At 41.0% G+C, this 21,796-nt stretch overlaps 1 protein-coding gene across 1 annotated transcript; it reads left to right on the top strand.

Moving 5' to 3' along the window:
- Nucleotides 1–364: 364 nt before the first annotated feature.
- LOC110070119 (kallikrein-14) lies at nucleotides 365–5,487 on the top strand. The gene is made up of 3 exons (XM_020777761.3): nucleotides 365–740; nucleotides 1,920–2,056; nucleotides 4,225–5,487. The coding sequence occupies exons 1-3, from the start codon at nucleotides 491–493 to the stop codon at nucleotides 4,378–4,380; spliced, it is 543 nt and encodes a 180-aa protein (XP_020633420.2). The 5' UTR covers nucleotides 365–490; the 3' UTR covers nucleotides 4,381–5,487.
- Nucleotides 5,488–21,796: the final 16,309 nt, after the last annotated feature.

The following is a 21,796-nucleotide window of genomic DNA, read 5'->3' as shown; positions in this document are numbered from 1 at the left end:
TTTGATGATTTTTTTAGCTGAAAACTATGCAGCAACATTCTGAGAAATGAAAAATACAGAGCTCAGAGCCAAACTGCATGATACAGCTAGCACATCATTAGAAACAATGCTTTTTTAAGGGGAAAAACATCTATTAATGATAGCATGTGCTCTCCCTCGCTTCCATATCTTGAGTTCCAGCAAGCATTGAATCATTGAATTGTTGGTGGTTAGCAAGTCAAACACAGGCTAAAATTTTAAGCCTGATTCATTGGCCCCAAATCTATGTGGAAACTGCACTTTAATTAGAGGCTAATTGGAAAGAATGTACTGAATATTTTCCTTTTGTATTCCATTTGGCCTTAAGATCCAATCAGCACTTTACTCTGGAATGTATGGATAAGGACAGGCTGTGTTGGAATCTGCAAAAGTTACATTTCCTCGCGCATCATTGCTTTCCAGTGTTATTTGTTCTTATCCTATTTTATCTTTTGCTTCACATTCCTACAGAATGAAGGTCTGCCTGGGGAAACATAACCTGAAGAAGGTTGAAAACACAGAACAGTGCTTGGATATTGCTGAAGTTAAAGTACACCCAGAGTATGACCGGAAAAAAAATGACAAGGATTACATGCTCCTCCGGCTTAAACCTTGTGCCAAGATTTCAGATGCTGTGCAGACCGTTCAGCTTCCTTCGGGTTGCCCTAATGATGGGAAGCGGTGTACCGTCTCTGGCTGGGGCACCACAAGATCACCTGCAGGTATAGAATCAAGCTCTTGAAAGCTCATAAAGTTGGAGATAGTTGCTCTTTTTATGACACCATTCCCAAAATCCTCCAGCCAGCAGACTTTGAATAATGTCCATGTAATATGAGGGATGCTGGGAGCTGTAGTGTAGAACAGTAATTTTCATGGCTTAGGGAGTGCAAAAGGGGTGCTCTTTGTTTCATGGAACTCTGCGAAAAGTAGCTCAGTGGTTTAAGTCTTTGGCTGTGGAGCCAGAAGTTGAATTCCCCACTGTGCCTCCCTGATAGGGTCTAGACTCTGTGATCCATAGGATCCCTTCCATCTCTGCAGTTCTAAGATATATTATTAAGTTGTTAACAAAAATGCTTTATTATGCTTTAATACCAAAAGACTGCAACTTATTTAACATCTTGACCCTCTTCTATGAGCCACATGTTTTTACTTCTACATATATTATTCCAGTCTGCCTCTTAAAGGGGAACGTTCGGCCCTCCAAATTATGACTCTCACAATCTCTTCCCATTGGCCATTGTACCAGCTGGGGCTTCTGTGTACTGAAGCCCAAAGCTTTGAATGGGGCAAATTTCTGCACCCCTATCTTAATGGAGTTTTATCTGCTAAGGACTCAATTGGTCAAATCCAGAACCCAAGACTCTTCCTGTGCCTTTGAGAGTTAAAGTAGTTATTTTTGTGAAACAATCTAAGGTCTAGCAACATATTTCCCTTTTTTTTTGTATAATGATGGGCATTTGCTTGTTCACTTTAAAAATTTTTTGAGAGCTATGTGAAATTTTTTTGCCATTTTCCCTTTTTTTTGAAAACATCCTTTGCATTTTGTTTTTAAAAAATAAAAATAATAAAATGTTAAAAGGTAATGCTTTTGTAAGATGTTGCTCATGCTTCATTTGTAAAGTAGAAAGCAGTATGTAAAGATATAGATTATACAGAGAGAAACAGATAGAAAGGTGCTGCTAGAAATGCTCTCAGGATGGGCTGATCCACCCTGGCCCTTACAACATTGGGTCACTGACAAAGGATTGACCCAGTTTATTCCCAGAGTGGACCAAATAGTGGGACATGCCTTTGCATTTGGGCACTAGGACGGAAATTCTTCAAAGCTCCCGTTCTCTTAGAATATGTAGCTTCTATTTTTCCCCACCACTGACATCTTGTTATTTTACGTGTGTCTCCAGCACAGCTTCCAGCGCAGCTACAGTGTGCAGACGTCAACGTCATCCCGGAACAGAAATGCAATAAAGCATATCGTGGTGCTATCACCCCATTCATGGTGTGTGCCGGAGTGCCTCAGGGAGGCATCGACTCTTGTCAGGTGAGAGGAAAGCTGGCTAACTTATGGCCTGTGCAAATGGAGACAGGCCCTCTTCTGAGAAGGGTGAGAAAAGATAGGTCAGACATCCAAGAACATGTGATACTCCAGATGTTGTTGGACTGCAGCTCCAGCATTTTTCCTCACTGGCCAGGCTGATAGAGACTTCTGGGAAATAGAGTTTGAAAGTGTCATAAGGGACCAAGGTTCCCTCTAAGATGCGCACCTTTGTGTATCCAACTCCATCTCCCTCTGGGTAGCTTTCCGCCTCCTTCTCCTCCTCCATGCAGCGATCGTTTTCAGCCCCTTTGGTTCCAGTCCCAACGGAACCCAGCACACGGGAGGGGTGTGTGGAGTCACACACGTACACCATGGCAAAGGCACATGAGAGAGAAGTGGAGCCCCACCCAGCGGGGCTGAAAATTAGAGGGTACTTTGCAAGTTGTTCTGGCACTATGGACTGGTTGAGAGACTCACAACTTGACAATCAGGGAACAGTCACTTTCTCTCCCTGTCTTTCCTCCATTGAATAGTGTTTCCTTCCCAATTGGTAGCAACTACTATAGGCATCCTTCAGTCTCGAGTGACTATGTTAACATGCTTTGAATTGAGGAGTGTCCTCTCCAGAGCATGAAGCCCGGGTAAGGTAATATGGAGGATAGGCTGTTACCCAAGCAGCAGATCCCCCCTCTCCACATTGCTGAAATGGTCCAATAGAAAGGCAAGAGCCAATACAACTGGTTCCAGCAATGTCGCAGGAGTTGGCAGAATGACACATGCTGCCTTCGGGACTCCAGCTCCGGATTTTGCCTCGAGGTTAACTCCTGAAGCCTTTTCCATGAGTGGATATAGCCACAAGGCAGGGGAGGTTTGAAATCGGAGTTTTCCTTCTCCTAGATGGGCTGCCTTCCACGGCTGACGAGCCCCACCTACCCGGCCTGATCTTTAATAGTGCAAAAGTATGATCTGATCCTTAAAACTTTCCTGACTCCCCGGCTTATGCAAATCTAACTGGCTTTCCTATTTACCATATTAAGGCCAGATACAAAATTTGAGAATTTCAAATTTTGGGACACGCTCTTTTAAAGCAGGAAGTCCCACCCCTAGGCTCCACCCCCAGGCCATGTGGTCAGGAGACAAAAAGAAAGCCCACGAAAAAAAAAACTCAGCAAGGTATCCATGCAAACAGACCTGGCCTTCGCCCTCAGCCCAGCTTCCTAGGGAAAAGGGTCCAGGGTCCTGGGACACGCTCTTTTAAAGCAGGAAGTCCCACCCCTAGGCCCCACCCCCAGGCCATGTGGTCAGGAGACAAAAAGAAAGCCCAGGGGGAAAAAAAAGAAAGCCCAGGAAAAAAAAATTGGTAGCAACAGTCCAAGGCTTTTAGAGAACCTACCCTTCCTGGAGATAACCCAGGAACTAAACATGAAAGCTTTTGTTTGAAAAATGAATGATCTAGAGGCCTTCTCTGATAAACATAACAAAACCAGTTATACTAACATATAAAGTATAAGCATTTACAAAGAACTGGAAATAACTAGTTGTGCACAACTAATTATTGTGTGTAGTTCCTTTTCCCAACAACAGTATATAACAATATGTTACATTACTAAACTTGACTCAGCTCGGTAACTTTTTAGACTATAATTGTGGTGGTGTGGTTCTAGTTATGGGGTACAGCTCCAGTAAAAACAGAAGATGATTCATTTTTCAGGTCCTGAGTTATGCTGTGCTTCCTGCTCTGCTATGCAGGTGGAAGGTGTTTTGGACTACAGGCCAATAAGTTTTCACATTCACATATCTTTCTAAAACAAATGAAGAGTAACCATTTTAGTTACTTTTGAGAATATGGAGATTACAAGAATATTTTAATTTGAAACTTTCTTGGTTTGGAAGGATTGCTTTGGCGAAAATGAAAATTTTACCAAAGATTAATTTTTCTATTTATGATGTTACTGATACAATTATCAGAAGATGATTTTAAGTTCTGGCAAGGATTGATTAATAGATATTGTAATTAAGGTAAAAAAGCTAGAATAAATAAAAAGTCGGGAGCAATGGAGGAAGTTGTGACCTCTGGAGGACTTCAGTTTAGATGACCCTGGATAAAAAATAGAAAATAAACCAGGACCCATCTCTAGAATGCTTATGTCGCTTGTTATTTCTCCCTGCAGGGTGACTCTGGAGGCCCCCTTGTCTGTGACGGCCAGCTTGAAGGTGTGGTTTCCTGGGGGACATTTGTATGTGCACAGAAAGGGAATCCAGGTGTCTATGCCAAAGTCTGCTGCATCACACCCTGGATCCAGCGCACCATCCAGAGACAGTGTTGAGATGCCAAACTCAGTGGGGGAAAAAAAAAACCCAAAGATCCATGGGACTATTTGGCTACCTCATCCTTGTCTTTTTTTCTTCTGTTACTCTCTCGGGTGTCCTGTAACTGTGAAGATACCCCACATCCAATTGTAAAATTGGACTGAACAATTTTACTGCCCTAAGCAATTGATAATGTTGGTGATGATTCCCTCCAACCCCTTCTTCTCCACCACCCCTCAGTCATGATGTAACGGGAGAACGAGGTTCAGTTTTGTTCTTTATAAATGAATGGAATGGGAGCAAATGGTTGCAGTGGGTGGTGGGAATAGTATTGAAAAGAAAGAACAACAGGCCTTGTACAGCCCATGGCCATATTGTCTGAAGGGGCTGGAGTGGCAGAGGTGGCTGGAAGAGACAGCCAAGAACTGCCCTGTCGTCTCTGTGTTCAGGCCTAAGAGCTTCTGAAAGCAAGATGGTGGAGCCTTCAACTATTTTCTCCATAGACCAAGCTTGGCGGGGGGGGGGGAGGCGAGGGTAACCTTCTCTCCTATCCTTCTCTCCCCTTCAGCCTTCCTACCCCTGGAAGGAAGAAGTGACAGCAGGCAGATGCAGCCTCTGTTTCCTCCCCTCTTTCCCCTCTGATGTGGTGGCAGTGATGGGCATGAATCTAGAAAGCTCAGGAGGAGTTTGTGTGCAGGGAATGATGTAGGGGCTACATAAGCAAGGTCCCCCCTACAGCTGAACTTTGCAAACAGCATATTCCAGGGGTTTTCTAGACAGATGTGTATCTCACAAAGTGCTTGTGGCTTTCCAGAGTCTGACCAGAGCCTGCTTGTGAAATGTCCACGTCTTCTACTTTAAGGACAGAGGAGTCTGTTTTTGTCCTTAGGCAGAAAAACTAGAAAATGCAATACTAATCACATCTATTGTATTAATTAAAACATACCCACCCTTGATTTACCTATCTATTTCCCCTCTGAATTTATCAGTTTTATATCTCTGTAACATGAATATATAGCAAACCATCCTGTTTCAGTTCTGAGAGACATTCTTAAATTCCTGTGAATAAGATGCAATATTCATAAGGTCTAATTACATATTAAAGGAAATATTTTTGCAGTTAACACAGGCTCCCTTCAACAACAAGATTTCTTCACAGATGTCTGCTGTAGCAATCTGACTTACAAAATGAGCTCCTTTTTACCATCACAGATGAAAGAATGTCTAAATATAAGAGAAGGAGGTGAAAGAAAGTGTGCACTGTGACTAAAAGACAGCTTTACCTCTTGAGAGAACACTGTTTCTAAATACATGCTAAGCCGATCGAAGCTGTTGTCTAACTCAACGGACTGCCAATTAATTGGGGTTCTTCTTTACTAAATTTTAATTTTCAAATTATACTTTGTTCACTCACTTCTTATGTGGCATCTGCATGAAATCATTCTCATATTGTTGGTCTCTTGTGTTCATCCCTGGACAGTTCAGTGGTTTAAGTATTTGGCCGCAGAGCCAGAGTTTGCAAGTGTGATTTCCCCACTGTGGGCACCATCACACATTTGAAATGTTTCCCAGCAATTCCTCATGCATTTTTGAGTTGGTTTTTTGTGTTCAAATGATGCAAGGCCAGTACTGAGTCTTTTGCTCTGCCCCTATGCGATCTTCGCAACCAATCCAGCCCGCAGGGAGGCTTCTCCTGTTTCTGTTTCATCATGCATTCATTTTGCAGTGCCATCATGTGTGCGTGACTGATCCGATACATTTTTGTGCTCTCCGCCGTGTGGTCTTCCCTACCCCCCCCCCCGGCCCCATCCAATGTCGTTAGGGTACCTATACTTTAAATATATATATATAATTTTGGTGGGAGGAGTGTCAATGTGTTGGTAACCTTATGTCATCTGCCACTGTGCTTCATGATGAGCTTATGAATAGTCAAGGGGATTTGCCCAGCCTACCTCCCACTGCCTGCATCCACCCTGTGGTGCTAATGAGCCAGATCACTATTGAGGTATACTTTTAGTAAACCTCCTAGTGAAGCTGGAACACCAACTGATGAAAAAAGAGCCCACCAGCTAAACCTCTGTATCTTCTATTGGAAATGCATTACAGCATTATGATGTAGTTTTATCATCATTTCTGATTTTATAGATACCCCCTTTGCCCACAGACACAGGTCATGGCGTCATTGGCGAAGGGACCCTGCCAGATATTTTAAAGAAAGGGGTAGGTCATGTTCTAACTTGTAACAATATACAGCACGCAGGCATTGTGGAGCGCAAAGACTAATCTTTTGCTGCTTTCTGATACAACAGAATGTCGGCAAGGTGAAAAGCCACGAATTACCTGGTGCCTTAAATTTGATTAATTACATGCAGCAGTAGACAACTGTTCTCCACTGGGAAGCAAAGTTCAGTGCTATGAAAATAAGCTTTCCAGCTGCCAATGTGGAGCAGCGCAGTAGTTCTTATGGGTAAAAAACTGAATTATTCCCCCACTCTTCACACACATAGGATGGATTTTTTAAAAGCCAATTTTAATGAACCCTCCAAATCCTGTGAGGTACTACTGTAGTTCCCCTCTCTTCAGTACTGGTTAGGCCTCATCTTGAGCATTGTGTCCAGTTCTAGACACAGACATCTTGCTCTGACTTATTGCTTTACTAATAGATACCAGGTCGCTCTGGATGAACTTGATTGTCGACTGGAAATGGCCTACATGCTGCATCATCCTTTTGGGGCCCTGGATGTCATCTGGCACTGGTGAGGTCATGGAACACTTTATAAAAGCTCCACCTGTTGGTTGGTGGCCTCACTGTTCCATCTCACATTATAGGCTTTCTTAGCAGTCCTGATGGCATCATAATAGCAACAGAGATGTGTTTAACCACAGCCCTATTATCATTCGAAGGAACTTTTCCCCAGATGCTCTCTAGCCTTCTCCGAGCTTGTTCCAAGGCTTACTGCCACCCCCAGCCTCCCTAGCGAAGAGGTCACTGGGCAATGCTGGGAGATGTCAAAAAGAATTAAAGTGTTTTGGTACATTTCTAAAAATTGCACTCTTTTGAAGAGAAGCTGAGGGCCTTATGCACAATTTCACACAAACACACAGAATTTGATATGCTCACAGTGACCTTGTAGAGTTGATTATGCTAATCCTTAAGGACTGGCCCAAGGAGGCTCAGAGAATTTCATTACAACTTGAGTGTTTGAACAAGTATTTGCTCCTTCATTGCAAATTATTAAATTCCGTATTCATTAATCAACTGAAACAGCAAAGGGTGATGAGTTTTTTAAAAAAAGCTCTAGATACAAGTAATAAAATGGGAAATGCAAAACAATTAAAAACATTTTATTGTTGTTTTAAAGTGAAATCAGAATGTTCATAAAGAGAAGCAATGTGATATCGTGGTTAGAATACCAGACAAGGAATGGGGAAATGAAGGTCCAAATCTCCATTTATCCCTCATACCTCTTGAGAGACTTTTTCCAAACAGTTCCAATTGTATTCTTCTGTTTATCAGTTTGTGAGCCAAAATATATGTCCATAATAAATGAATAAACTTAGAGTAATGCTGAAGGAAACGTTTTCCACGCCAGTCCGCCGCCACCTTGTCATGTTGTGGCTGCAATCTTACAATTCATGCATATCAGGGTACACTGTTTTATATCTTTGTTTGTTTATCCTGACTTAGTGCAGAACACTAAGCGGTTTAAGACAAAATAGTGGGCAGAAACCCCAAGCACTTAAGAAACCAACAGAAAACATCCCTAAGTGAAAACATACAATAAATACCTAGCACCCCAAATGATACTGGACTCTGGGAAAGATAAATAGGAATAAATTTAAGGGAGGATGCCCTTGAATGCTTCTTGGAACAACAGCATCTTCAGCATCCTCTTAAAGGATGGGAGGGAAGAGGCTTGACAAATGTCCACCAGGAACCTATACCATAGGGTAGGGGCCATAACCAAGAAAGCACAATTTCTGGTGACGGTCTTCTTTGCCTCCCTCAGTGTGGCAAGACAGAGAAGCAAGGCCTGTGAAGAATAGGTGGCATGGGCTAATATTCTGAGGAAAAGAGAACATTACAAATCTTTGCATTGGGCAGGGTCGGCCCTACCATTGGTCATACAGGCCTGGTTACATCAGGCAGAACACTGACATTTACTTACTTTGGTGCTATTGAATTTTTATTATCAGGCATGGGAAGCGGCGCTAGTGGGATTTACTACCTCATATGTCATAATAACAAAAAATATGGCAGGTAGGTGCAGGGGGTTATGGCTGTTACAGTTGCCCTGAGATCATAGAATCATAGAACCATTGTAGGGTTGGAAGGGACTTTGGAGGTCTTCTAGTCTAACCCCCTGATCAAGGCAAGATACTTCATACCATCCTGGACAGATGGCTGTCCAACCTTTTCTTGAAAACCTCCAGCGATGGGGCATCCACATTGGGAGGCAAGCTGTTCCACTGCTTAATGGTTTTCACCATCAGGAAATTCCTCATTTCCAGGTTGGATCTCCCTCTGACAGGTTTCCACCCATTGGTTCTTGTCCTGCCCTCAGACGCAATGGAGAATAAATTGATGCCCTCTTCCCTGTGGCAACCATTCAGATATTAAAAGACTGCTATCATGTCTCCCTTCAGTCTTCTCTTCGTTAAGCTAAACATACCTAGTTCTTTTAGTCGTTCTTCATAGGATTTAGCCTCCAGTCCCCTTATCATCTTTGTTGCTCTTCTCTGCACCCCTTCCAGATCTGTTGCAACAAGGCATGGTAATCTCCAGCTCTCCCACCCTATGTTGAGGAGGTGGCTACTAAGGAGTCACATCTGAATCCCTTAACCAGGAGAGGTTCTATCAGCTACAGTATGTCTATTGTAAGACTATAAAATCAAAGTCACTGAAAAAGTTCAAAATTTGTCTATCACTCTGTTTCATAGGTCACCTTCCTATATTCCATTATAGCAATTTTAACTCTGGGTCCTGTGCAACTCTGTTTCCTCTCCCTGTACTTTGTTTAGAAGCCTGTATTTTTTCAATTAAACAAATTTCTAAAAATGTCTATTGACACATAACAAAAAAACCCATACAAATCATGTTGTCTCCCCTTCCCATTTGTGAGACAGACATTTCCCCCTCCCTTTCTATGGAGTCCCTCTGATTCTTATGAAGGTCTCTTCCCCTTTATTAACACAAAATCAATGAATTGATACATTGGTGCCTCGCTTAGCGATTGCCTCATTTAACAATGTATTCGCTTAGTGATGAGGTTTTTGGAGTGATCTTGCGCTCCGTTTAGCGATGTTTCCTATGGGGAAATTTTGCATAGCGATGTTCGGGACCTTGCTTCGCTTAGCGATGACAGTTTAGGTCCCCCTGTTTCGCTTAGCAATGTCCGTTTTCGCTATTTTAAGTGTGTCTTAAAATGTTCAAAAACTGTTTTAAAAGCTTGGAATCGTTAGTGCACCTTGTAAAACCTTTGCAAACTTAATTTGGCTTTGTTCTGAGTCTTCGTTAATTTTCGGTGATTTTTTTTCTCCCCCATTGGAATGCATTGAACTGTAGGTTTGACAGCTTAAAATTCTTTTAAGTACAGTTTGTCATGATGATGGGATATGTGGTCAGAGAAATGTAAAATGGAGTCAGATGATTTGAGAGTTGTTGGAATGTGTTTTTCTAAGTGCTATGAGAGTGTTTTTCTAAAGATCGGTACAGCATGGTTCGAGATAGAGCTGAAGGTCGAATCAAGGGGGCTGTGGAAGACTCAACATTCTGAGCTTATTGGAGAAGAGATAAAACACCTGGACTTTCATGGGAATCAAGGGAGGAGGAAGGTGTCGCAGCTAATTGGTTAACAGCCAGAATTGTCAAGAAGAAGGGAAGAGTTAGAGAGTGTAGAAAATGGATGATGGGTTATGTGTGAGAGAGAATTCTGTTCTGGAATTCAATTCCATGATGATGGGAGATAAAGGAACTTGATTGAGGGAGGATGTAAGGAAAAAGAAAGAAAGAGGTGGGGCTAGCCCACTGTAGCCCACCTTAGCCTAGCTTAGTAGTATTTATTATTTTAATGGGGATTAGTTATTTTATTTAACTGTAATAATTTTTGAATATGTTCTTTATGCTAAAGCTTGAGCAATATAAACTGATTCTAAGAAACTCTATTTTTCTAATAAAAATTAATTATAAAAATTCCTGCAAAGGACTGGTCTCTTGAACACCAGGGTCTGCCTAAATCCAGGAGGTGGAGAGGGCCACAAACTAGCTATCTTTAAGAGTCGTACCTAACTGAGCTGTTGTGAGTTCTAAGGAATCACTAAGCCCATGTGTCTGTACTTGCAAAGTACTGAGTAAAGGTAAAGTGTTCTTTTAAGGTCAGACTTGTTCAAAGGGCATATGCTACACACTGCTGCAGTCTTGGGACTTGCCCCAGCACAAAGGTGGTAGGTAAGTGGCTTGTCAAACTCTCTGACCGAATGCTGGGTGCTCCTTAGGGAGGCTTGGGCATCACACAGTTTACCCTATCCATAACCTTTAATAGGCTTTCTCTTGATGAAAACGTGTCATCAGCAAATAAACTAATTTTAACTCTACAGTATTTTTATGACCAATACCACTAATAAATTTATCTTCTCTAACAGCATTCACTAGCAAAAATACCAGGGAAAGGGCATATCCTTGTCTAAGTAAATGTTCAATCATTTACTAATATTGTTGCAGTATTTCCTGAATATAATTGATCTATCTTATCATATGTTTAAACTATTCCCCCAAACCTAAAATTTTATTATCATTTTTAATGCTGGCCATTCAATACAATCAAATGCCTTGGAAATATCTAATGCAATTATTCGTGCCTTCACCTTTTTTCTTATTACATTTAACACTCTTCTAGTTAAATTTGCCATTTGTCTTCCTATGACAAAAACATATCAGTGTCTTGATCTATTAAGGAAATAGGTATATAGGATCCTGGATCAGTTAGATCTTTGTTTTTGAAATTTATATGACTAATGAATGTTTCCAAGATAATGGAATACTTTTCACCTTCTATAATTTTATTAAAAAGAGACATCAATTTAGGTACCAGGGTCTTTCTTAAAAATGTTATAATACTCTGGTCCCAAACCATCCATTCCTGGAGTCTTGCCTATTTTTAATTTATTAATTATTTCTTCTATCTCTTCTTTTCTATCTTGAAGTCTATTGCCCAATTTTTTCTAAATATGTGTCATAATTCTTCCCAAATAAAGCTTCTCCCCAGTATATAATTTCTGATTAAAAAAATATTGAAAGACTCCCATTTTCTCCATCAAATTACATCTTTTTCCCCTTTCATTTTTAACTACTCCAATATGATTCCCGGCTTTTTCAAAGTTGGAAGGCCCTGGCCAACATTCTTGAATTTTAAAAATTCTCTTTTCAGATACAACAGGATTTCTGTAATTGTAGTATCGGTATCCGCAGTTTCACTTATCCACAGTCTGAAAATATTAAAAATATTAAAAGAAAAAATCAAGGAATATTTATTTCCATGATGTAATTTCTAAAACTGGCTGCTAGAGGGAATCAGAGACCATGCTATGTATAGGGTTCACTATTATACACAGTTTTCAGTGTCCACACAGGGCTTGGAACCAATCCTCCATGGATACAGGGTTCCTATTGTATATTACATTTATCTAAACTTTCATTTTGATATTCTCTGCTTCTTTCTTTTTTGCTTAATTTTTTGTAGCATTTTTTATCCTTATCCATAAAATATTTCCTCTCCAATAACGTTATTTATTCCTCAACCCTTTTAATATATTTTTCTCATTGTCTTTTAAAATTATATAATTTCATAATACTAATTCATTTTATCAGTAATTCCATAATATCCCCATATTACTCTGGTTGCAACCTTCTCTATCATTAATTTCCCATATTTCAATCATTTTCTTTCTATTTTATCTACTGTATTATTTTGCCAAAATATACTAGCATCTATTCTCCATCTTTTGGCTTTTCTCTAATAACATTTAATTTTAATATTCATATTCAATAAAGTATGACCAATTACTCTCAACATCTGTATAAATCACTCTAAAAATCAAATTTAAGATACAAATATTGTATATAGTCTATCCTAGAGTAATTTTTATAAACTGAAGAATAAAAAGTAAATTTATTTTTATCTCATTTTATCCCTTGCCAAACAAATATTGTTTTTTAATTATGTAAACTGCTTTGGTTCCTTCTTAAGGGGAAGTGTGGTGTAAAAATATTTTAAATAAAATAAAAATAAAATAAAATAAATAATTGATTAAGGGGGGGAAGCAACAAGCAGTTTAAAATGCTTGTCAAATTTTGATAAAAGCTTCCAATGATATGGATATCGGTCTTTCGTGGCACACAATAACATATTTAATTAATAATATTTGTGGCCCCAATAAATGGATGCATGTATTATTTTCTGGAAAGGTATTATAATAAGGTGTTATTTTCTCATTTTAATCCTAAGTATACTCAAACAGCAGCAGTAATGGAAAATCTCCCCATTTGTTCTACCAGTTTCAACAAATAAACAATAAACTCTCATTCATTGGCACCAGGACTGGATTTTTTACCTCCAGAATTTATAAAATCTTGCATCACCTGGTGGGCCCCTTTCTTGAAAGTTTTATCCTCCCTCATTGATCAAACATGCTTATTACATATATATTAAAAAAGGAGATAAAACTGATCCTGCCAATTATCACCCAGTCAATTTGTTGCGTGTAATAAGTAAGCTCTATGTTAAGCACCTCTATATTAAATTGATTGACTGGATTCAAGCTGAAGATATTATGGCAGTAGAGCAAACAAGTTATAGCCGGAGGTGATATACTCTAGATTGTTGTTTTGCCTACTTTATTGATAAATATGTAAAAACATAAAGAGTTGTTTTGTATGCAACATTTATTGATCTGAAGGTGTTTGACTCCACACCATGTGCGTGACTTTGAGAAAAATTATTCTCTACAACTATGGACAAAAGATTAATTTATTGTGTTAGCTTTTGGTATTGTTCCTTTCAATACTGTAATCTGACTTTGATCAATAAACTTAGGTTGGGTTTTGATCACACACATCTATACTTGGGTGGCTAGTATAATAATGATTATGTGCCATCAAGTCTATTCCAATTAACCCTTTCTGGGGTTTTATAGGTATGTAGCATACCCCTTTCGTGGGGGGGGGGTGCTTTGAGGCAATGCACCCTGCCCAAGGCTACAAAGGCTGGCTCTTCTCTTGGAAGACACAGTAGAGCAGTGGTCCCCAACCTTGGGCCTCCAGATGTTCTTGGACTTCAACTCCCAGAAATCCTGGCCAGCAGAGGTGGTGGTGAAGGCTTCTTGGAGTTGTAGTCTAAGAACATCTGGAGGCCCAAGATTGGGGACCACTGCAGTAGAGAATCAAACCTCTGCCTCCGCAGGCAGATACCCAGCCCACTGAACCATGGAGTCAATTTGTTGTTCTGCCTCAGGCAGCTGTATGTCTTTGGCCAAGTCTGATATTGAGGTAAGGGTAAGCTGTGATAAGTTTCTCAAAATAGTTACCTGTTTTTAAATAATCAGGTGACTATCATCAACATCCGAGTCAGACAAATAATCTAGGTAGTGCAGTGTCTGGCTAGGGATTCCACAAGTGGTAGCCCAAAAAAAGTGACATTTCCAAGTTTTAGTCTACACTGATGTGTAGCAGCCCTCCAATAAACAGCTCTACTTAGACATACCCAGATTTAAGATGGGGACTATTTGCATAGAAAGCACCGGACAGCCCTTCGCCTTCATAAGAGAAAGGCCTCCATATTGCCACCAATGGCTTGGATTCCTATCCAATTGCAGGGGTGTGACTCTCACTCCAGAATATGCCAAGCCAGAGGTATGAGTTTGTTTATATGACTCCAATTAATTGCAGCTTGCAATTATCTACCATTATATCTTATAGAGACTCGTGGAGTATGCCTGCTTATCAGCTCCTTAGACTGTTAAATTATATTATTAAATGGCACTTATGAATAATTGTGGATGAAATGACAGACACACACTCAACTGCCAAGACATTCCAGGGTAGAAGTCTGGCTTGAACTCTTATTACTTGGAGAATCATCAAGACCCCTCATTATTCGGGATGGTGTGCAGTTGGAAGGGACAAGGAGAGGAACAGTGTGAGACCAAAATAAATGTAAGTTTATGTTCGGTGGGGTATATCATTCCTGTGAGCCGCCCAGAGTAGACTATGTCTAGATGGGTGGCATATAAGTGCAATAAATAAATAAATAAATAAATAAATAAATAAATAAATAAATAAAATCTCATTTGCCTCCTCCTTTCCCATCATTTTTAGGTTTCACACCAACCCAGTCCTTTACAAGTGATGAGACGAACAGGCAACTTCACCCCTATGTTACTGTACTCTTCCATCCCTCAACACATACTATGGAAGACTTGATAGTAGCTGCCCCCAATGTTCTTCATGTTGTGCGTTATTCAGTTAACATTATCTGATTTGCTTATTAGTTTTACTGTGATGCTTCTGACATGAACGATGTTTTGGATGATGAGGTGAAAGAGCAATAGTATTTTACAGCAACTTGGTCTTCCAATCATCACATATAAGTGCCTGGACACACCAACATGCTATACTTTGAGCACAGGTGAGAGCTTCCTGCCTTTCAAGAAGCGAGGATGTATGGACGCCGGGGGGGGGGGGTAGAGCAATGTCTGGATTGTCTGCATGAACATATGGGCATAACATGCTTAGACTGACTGCCTTACTTCTTAGCACTGGCAACCAGTCATAGCAATTGACAGATCAGTGCAGCAAGTGAGCCGCTAAACCATAAAATGGATCAATGGCTACTGTCATACCAAGTTTTGTGTGAGGTCTGCATAATTTGCTATGGATAACTGAAACTAGGGAAATGGTGGCGCTGCGGGCTAAGCCTGTGCTGCAGGGTCAGAAGACCAGCAGTCGCAAGATCGAATCCATGCAATGGAGTGAGCGCCCGTCGCTTGTCCCAGCTCCCGCCAACCTAGCGGTTCGAAAGCATGCAAATGCAAGTAGATCAGTAGGGACCACCTCGGTGGGAAGGTAACAGCGTTCCGTGTCTAAGTCGCACTGGCCATGTGACCACGGAAGATTGTCTTCGGACAAAACACTGGCGCTATGGCTTGGAAACAGGGATGAGCACCGCCCCCTAGAGTCGAACACGACTGGACAAAAATTGTCAAGGGAAACCTTTACCTTTACCTAACTGAAACTAACTGATGAGGTGCAGGGGTGTGTATAGGTCATATAACTGGTCATATTCCTTGGCCCCTTATGAATTAGCTGCAATTCAAAGAGAACCCCATTTCTCTTCTGAGTGCTTTCCGTTTCTCTCTCTTTAGTCTGTTGGAAGCAGTGTTTGTTTGCTGTTGATCTGTTCACAACTATGAGTAATGAAACATTTTTTATTCTTTCTCCTACAAAGGTCTCAGTGTGAGTTATTGAGACTCTAAGTGCCAGGTAATTGGAAAGCGGTGGACTTTCTGGGGAATTGAAGCTATCTTCCTTTGTGAGCCTGTACTTCTGCTGCATAACAAATATAAATGTTAGCAAAAATTCAAAACTCTGCAATAACTTCTCTGGTGCTGATGTGCAAAGACGGATGTAGTGGAGCCACCCCACCCACTGGGGAAAGGGACTGGGCAGTTCTGTCTTGGAAGCTGGGTACTGATGCACAGTTGGGCCATATTGGGGACCTGCCCAGAGCAGAAACTCTCCAAAGTGAAATAAGCCCTCAGGGGAGGGGAAACATGTGTTCCCACCACCAGCAGCACCACCAATGCCCTGCTGCTGAAGAACTGATGATAGATAGATAGATAGATAGATAGATAGATAGATAGATAGATAGATAGATAGATAGATAGATAGATAGATAGATAGATAGATAGATAGATAGATAGATAGATAGATAGATAGATAGATAGATAGATAGATAGATAGATAGATAGATAGATAGATAGATAGATAGATAGATAGATAATTTCTTTATGCTAACGGTAGGGATGAGGCTGGCATTGCTGATATCCAACCGAAACACATCACCACTGGTGCTGGAGCTGTCTTTGTGGCAACACTGCCTTTCCCACATTCTGCCTGCAGGCAGGTCCATGTCACTCAGATGACTCTGCTGGTGAAGCTGGCTTAGAATGAGAGGCAGAGTGCCTGCCACCCTATCATTAGAGCATCTCTAAACAGGGCTTTTGTACCTCTCTATTGCAACACTCTCCTAGAAGCTCCTTGCTTACAACATGGCACCCGTCCAACCTGGATGAACCCTCTCTGTGTATATGTGAGGAAAGGATGGCTGCCACATGCTAGGGGCTCAGCTGTTAGAGCTCCTAATTATCTATTTATTTATTGAAGGCTTATTCCACCTTTCTGCCAAAAACAGCATCAAAGAGGTGAATGATAACCAAATTAAAATCAAAACAAAAACAGGTTACATGGACAAATTAAAAGCATGTCAATAAATGCAAAAACAGCACCTACCTGGAAATATTCTTCTGCTGCAGAAGCAGAACAGATGAGTTCAAACTTTTAACTAACTTTTTTAAAAACCAGAGAGATTCGAACAGTGTTCAGTTGTTTCGTTCTTCAAAGGATGGGGTATGGCTACTAAATTAAACTACTGAGTTTAGTGATAGATCACCTTATCACAGCATTGATGCATTAGTTTGGCACTAAAAATCACCTCCGCACAGACAAAAATGAAAAGGTCTAAACTTCTGAGTTCACAACGTGCTCACTGACAATTTTTCCAGGTGACTCAGAACCACAAAATAACTGGCACTGGAATTGGGTGGACTGCCTTTATCAGAATGCAAACAAACACAAAGAGATAACCTCGGTTTGCCACCTCCGCCTTGCTTTGAACCTGCTTGAACAGTGCATACCAGAAAATTGGGAACTCTTTTGCCACTGGTGTTGAGAGCACAATTTGTTTATACTCCCAAAATGGGACTCAGAAAAACAGGGAAATTGAGTTAGATAATTAAGTACAAGTGAGGAGGACTTAAAGAAACTCTTAATGAGGGTGAAAGAGGAGAGCGCAAAAATGGTCTGAAGCTAAACATCAAAAAAACTAAGATCATGGCCACTGGTCCCATCACCTCCTGGAAAATAGAAGGGGAAGATATGGAGGCAGTGACAGGTTTGACCTTCTGGGGCTCCATGATCACTGCAGATGGTTACAGCAGCCACGAATTTTAAAAATGCCTGCTTCTTGGAAGGAAAGCGATCACAAACCTAGACAACATCTTAAAAAGCAGAGACATCTTGCCAACAAAGGTCCGGATAGTCAAAGCTATGGTTTTTCCAGTAGTGATGTATGGAAGTGAGAGCTGGGCCATAAAGAAGGCTGACCACCGAAGAATTGATGCTTTTGAATTGTGGTGCTGGAGGAGACCCTTGAGAGTCCCTTGGACGGCAAAGAGAATAAACCGATCCATTCTGAAGGAAATCAACCCTGAGTGCTCACTGGAAGGACAGATCCTGAAGCTGAGGCTCCAATACTTTGGCCATCTCATGAGAAGAGAAGACTCCCTGGAAAAGCCCCTGATGTTGGGAAGGGGATGACAGAGGACAAGATGGTTGGACTGTGTCATCGAAGCAACCAACATGAATTTGACCAAACTCCAGGAGACAGTGGAAGACAGGAGAGCCTGGTGTCCTCTGGGGTCACGGAGAATCGGACATGACTTAATGACTAAACAACAACATTCCACAATTTAATATGTGTAATCTCATATTAGTAAGTTCCATAACATACAAGCGGGATCTGAAGGCCTTAGGAATGGACCTCAACAGATGGGAAACCCTGACATCTGAGCATTCAGCCTGGAGGCAGGTGGTGCATCACAGCCTCTCCCAATTTGAAGAGACCCTTGTCCAGCAGGCCGAGGCAAAGAGGCAGTCCCGAAACCAGCAAAATCAGGGAGCTGGACAGGGAACAGATTGTATTTGTCTTCAGTATGGAATGGATTGTCACTCTCGAATTGGCCTTCTTAGCCACACTAAATTCTGTTCCAAGACCTCTATTCAGAGCATGTTACCACTGTCTCTTGAGACTGAAGGATGCCTACATGTTCCATAATGCAGAAATGTTGATTACTTTTTTTAAAAAAAATGCCTTTGAGCATCTCTCTGACAGGCAAATGCATAACTAAGTGCCATTTTAAAAAATTACCTGGTGGGGGGTCATGAGTCTGATTTAGAAAGCAAAAGGCAAAAGATTCTCAATTCTTTCCTGACCTGCAGTATTTCCTGGATAAAATAAATTCTCCCAGCTGGGTTTTTTTTTTCATTGTGAAAGTGCAAACATATATTTGCATTTGAAATCCCATAGGAATAAAAATCAAATTTAGACAAGAAAGATTAGCAGAGCACATTCCCTATCATGTACTCCATAGGTTGCCTTTCATTGTATTAAGAAAAATTAAAACTTCATCACACACGTTTGAACTTTACTGCATGCCAGGTTCTATTGATTTGATTGTCATGGCTAATGACGTGAAGATTTCATTTGATTTAGTCTTCCAAAATATGTGAATTTTGTGCAAAATGTGCAGATTCCAACATGCGGAAATTTGTTTCTGCAAATAATTTGAGATTTTAAAATGTAGAATGTTGGAGGACTTTTTACATTTAGGAGAGGAAATCTTCCTAAATGTGGTGAAAAGTATTGAGATTTGGGGCGGGGGGAATGAATGGAAAGGAGAGATCTTGGCAGATACATATGTTCCTAATCATAGCTTCCCACAGGAAGTGCAGTCACAGATAATCCATCACAGAATTGTAGAGGTGAAAAGGGGGATTAGGGTCTTCTGGTCTAGCCCTAGCAATGCAGAAAATCCACAGCTAAGCCACGGCCACCTAACCTCTCTCTAAAAGCTTCCCACAAAGAAAAGTCCATCATTTTCTAAGGCAATCTCTTCCATTCCTAAACAGCTCTTACTATCAGGAAACCCCACCTAATGTTTAGTTGGCATCTTGTTCCTTGTAATTTCAATCTCCTGATTCAGATCCTGCCCTCTAGAGCAGTGGTCCCCAACCTTGGGCCTCCAGATGTTCTTGGACTACAACTCCCAGAAGCCTTCACCACCACCTCTGCTGGCCAGGATTTCTGGGAGTTGAAGTCCAAGAACATCTGGAGGCCCAAGGCTGGGGACCACTGCTCTAGAGCAGTGGTTCTTAACCTTAGGTTACTTAGGTGTTTTTGAACTGCAACTCCCAGAAACCCCAGCCAGCACAGCTGGTGGTGAAGGCTTCTGGGAGTTGCAGTCCAAAAACACCGGAGTGACCCAAGGTTAAGAACCACTGCTCTAGAGCACCAGAAGACAACCTTGCTCCATCTTCTATGTGACAGCTCTTCAGCTCTCAGTCTTCTCCTGGCTAAAAACACCCAACTCCTTCAACCATTCTTCATGGGGCTTGGTTTCCAATGCATCTAGCATCCTAGTTGCCTTCTTCTGGAAGCATTACAGATAGTTGATGTAATTTTTAATTTTAAATTTAAATTTTGTCCAGCCTACAACTGGATGCAATAGTCCTGGTGAGGTTTGACCAAAGCAGAACAAAATGGCACTATAGACCTATCAAGGCATTGGCCCAAAGGTGTGCATAAAGTTACATTTGTGGTGGGAACACATCTTAACAGAAACGTCTGACACATCTATGCAACCAAACAAATGCCTAGTCTTCCTTGAATGAATCCATGGCAACTGCCACAGGCTTACCTTCTATATAACTTCAGATGCAAAATAGTTGTCATTAAAATGTATTATGCAGGGCAACCTGGAGTAAATAGACTTGTAAAGTAACCTACAGCCAGGTTATATTGGCTGGCAGTTGGCATTAAGCTCCTTTCCTCACCCTGACATCAATTAGACTAAATTTGCTTAAATCCGAGTATTTCAGTTTAATTAGGGTGTGGATCATCCTGTCATCCTAACAATATGGGGGTGGAGGAGTTATGGCAGTTGCATGTGAACTGAGCAGGGTTGAATAGGTTAATTTGTACTTTGTCTAAGTGACGAAAGGTGACAGGAGTGGTCATGACTTAAATTCTCAAATTAATTTCCTGGCTTTGTGAAATCAAGATTTTGCTGTAAGGATGTCCATTAGTAATACCTTTTCAATTGGACTAATGTTTTTCCCTGGAAGACTAAGGTTGCAATCCCATATTCACTTACATTGAAACTGGTAGGACTAAATTTGGTGCAAACACATACAGGTTTACGTGCAATACATGCACGCCGGAGGCACTCATATCCAGGAGTATACATAAGGGTACACCAATAAGTGTGGCTTATGCTCTGCATTTTTAGAGCTCCACTTCTAATGTTGATTTTTCAAGTAAAGTTGCAAATATTTCAGCATATGTCACAAAATATACCTGATCTGTACAGCATCATAACTGAATAGCGTTACAGATTGAAAATCAGAGAGCGAGAAAACTGGTGGAACCAATCTGCTTTTTGGTAACCTTCCTTTGGTTGTTGTTTGAAAGTCAGAAAGAGAAGGTTGTTTTGTTGAGTACTACAGCCTGTTAGCACACCTCATAAAACAAAATCTGGAAACCTTACATTCAAAAAGGGCATTTCCTTCTTGCTTCAGTAGTTCCCATTTTCAGATACACTATAAAGGTGTGTAGCCAGCTGGATAGCTCGGTGGCTTAAGTACCTGGCTGTGGAGCCAGAGTTTGGGAGTTTGATTGCCCACTGTGAGTAGAGTCAACCTGTGTGGCCCCGGGCAAGCTGCGCATTCCCAGGGCGCCCCCAGAAGAAGGGAATGGCAAACCATTTCTGAGTTTCTCTACCTGGAAAATCCTGGAAAAAGGATTGCCATAAGTCAGAATTGACTTGATCGCACACCATTGTTATAAAGGTGTGTACAGATTTGTTGTAGGAATTTAGTCAGTATACATATACCTCCTCCACCCCCATATTGTTAAAATGACAGTGTGCATGTACCAGATTTTTTTTAAATGACTCAGCACACACAAAGAAATAGAACCTCTGTTCAGCTTCTTGAGCAGGCCAAATTCAAGACGTACAGTCACTCCAAGCACAGTGGGGTCCATATTGCACCTGCTTACTGTGAGGTAGCTGTTAAAAATTAAGAGCTGATCAGAAAAAAAGAGGTGTCAAGACTCATAAAGTACCACTAACATGGCTGAATAGCCAAGGATTCAAAGCGAAGTTTTTACTAAGTTAAGTACTCACAGCCTCTGGTAGTGTGGACAAATCTGTTGGGTTTGCTTTCTCCTGGTCTGTTGTTTTTGAAAACTTACAAGTTCTTTCTGTTGCAGTTATGAAGGAATATGCAAATTTTGGAAAGTTCCTATAGAAAAGCATGAA

The sequence above is a fragment of the Pogona vitticeps genome, chromosome 9 (assembly GCF_051106095.1).
Source record: "Pogona vitticeps strain Pit_001003342236 chromosome 9, PviZW2.1, whole genome shotgun sequence".
Taxonomy (NCBI): Eukaryota; Metazoa; Chordata; class Lepidosauria; order Squamata; family Agamidae; genus Pogona; species Pogona vitticeps.
This window is presented reverse-complemented; position numbering and strand designations above follow the sequence as displayed.

Excerpts from the sequence above, each read along its gene's own strand:
- LOC110070119 (XM_020777761.3), top strand. The coding sequence starts at position 491 with ATGAAGGTCTGCCTGGGGAAACATAACCTGAAGAAGGTTGAAAACACA. Across the intron at positions 741-1,919 it reads CACCACAAGATCACCTGCAG|CACAGCTTCCAGCGCAGCTA; the intron begins GTATAGAATCAA and ends GTGTGTCTCCAG. Across the intron at positions 2,057-4,224 it reads GAGGCATCGACTCTTGTCAG|GGTGACTCTGGAGGCCCCCT; the intron begins GTGAGAGGAAAG and ends TTCTCCCTGCAG.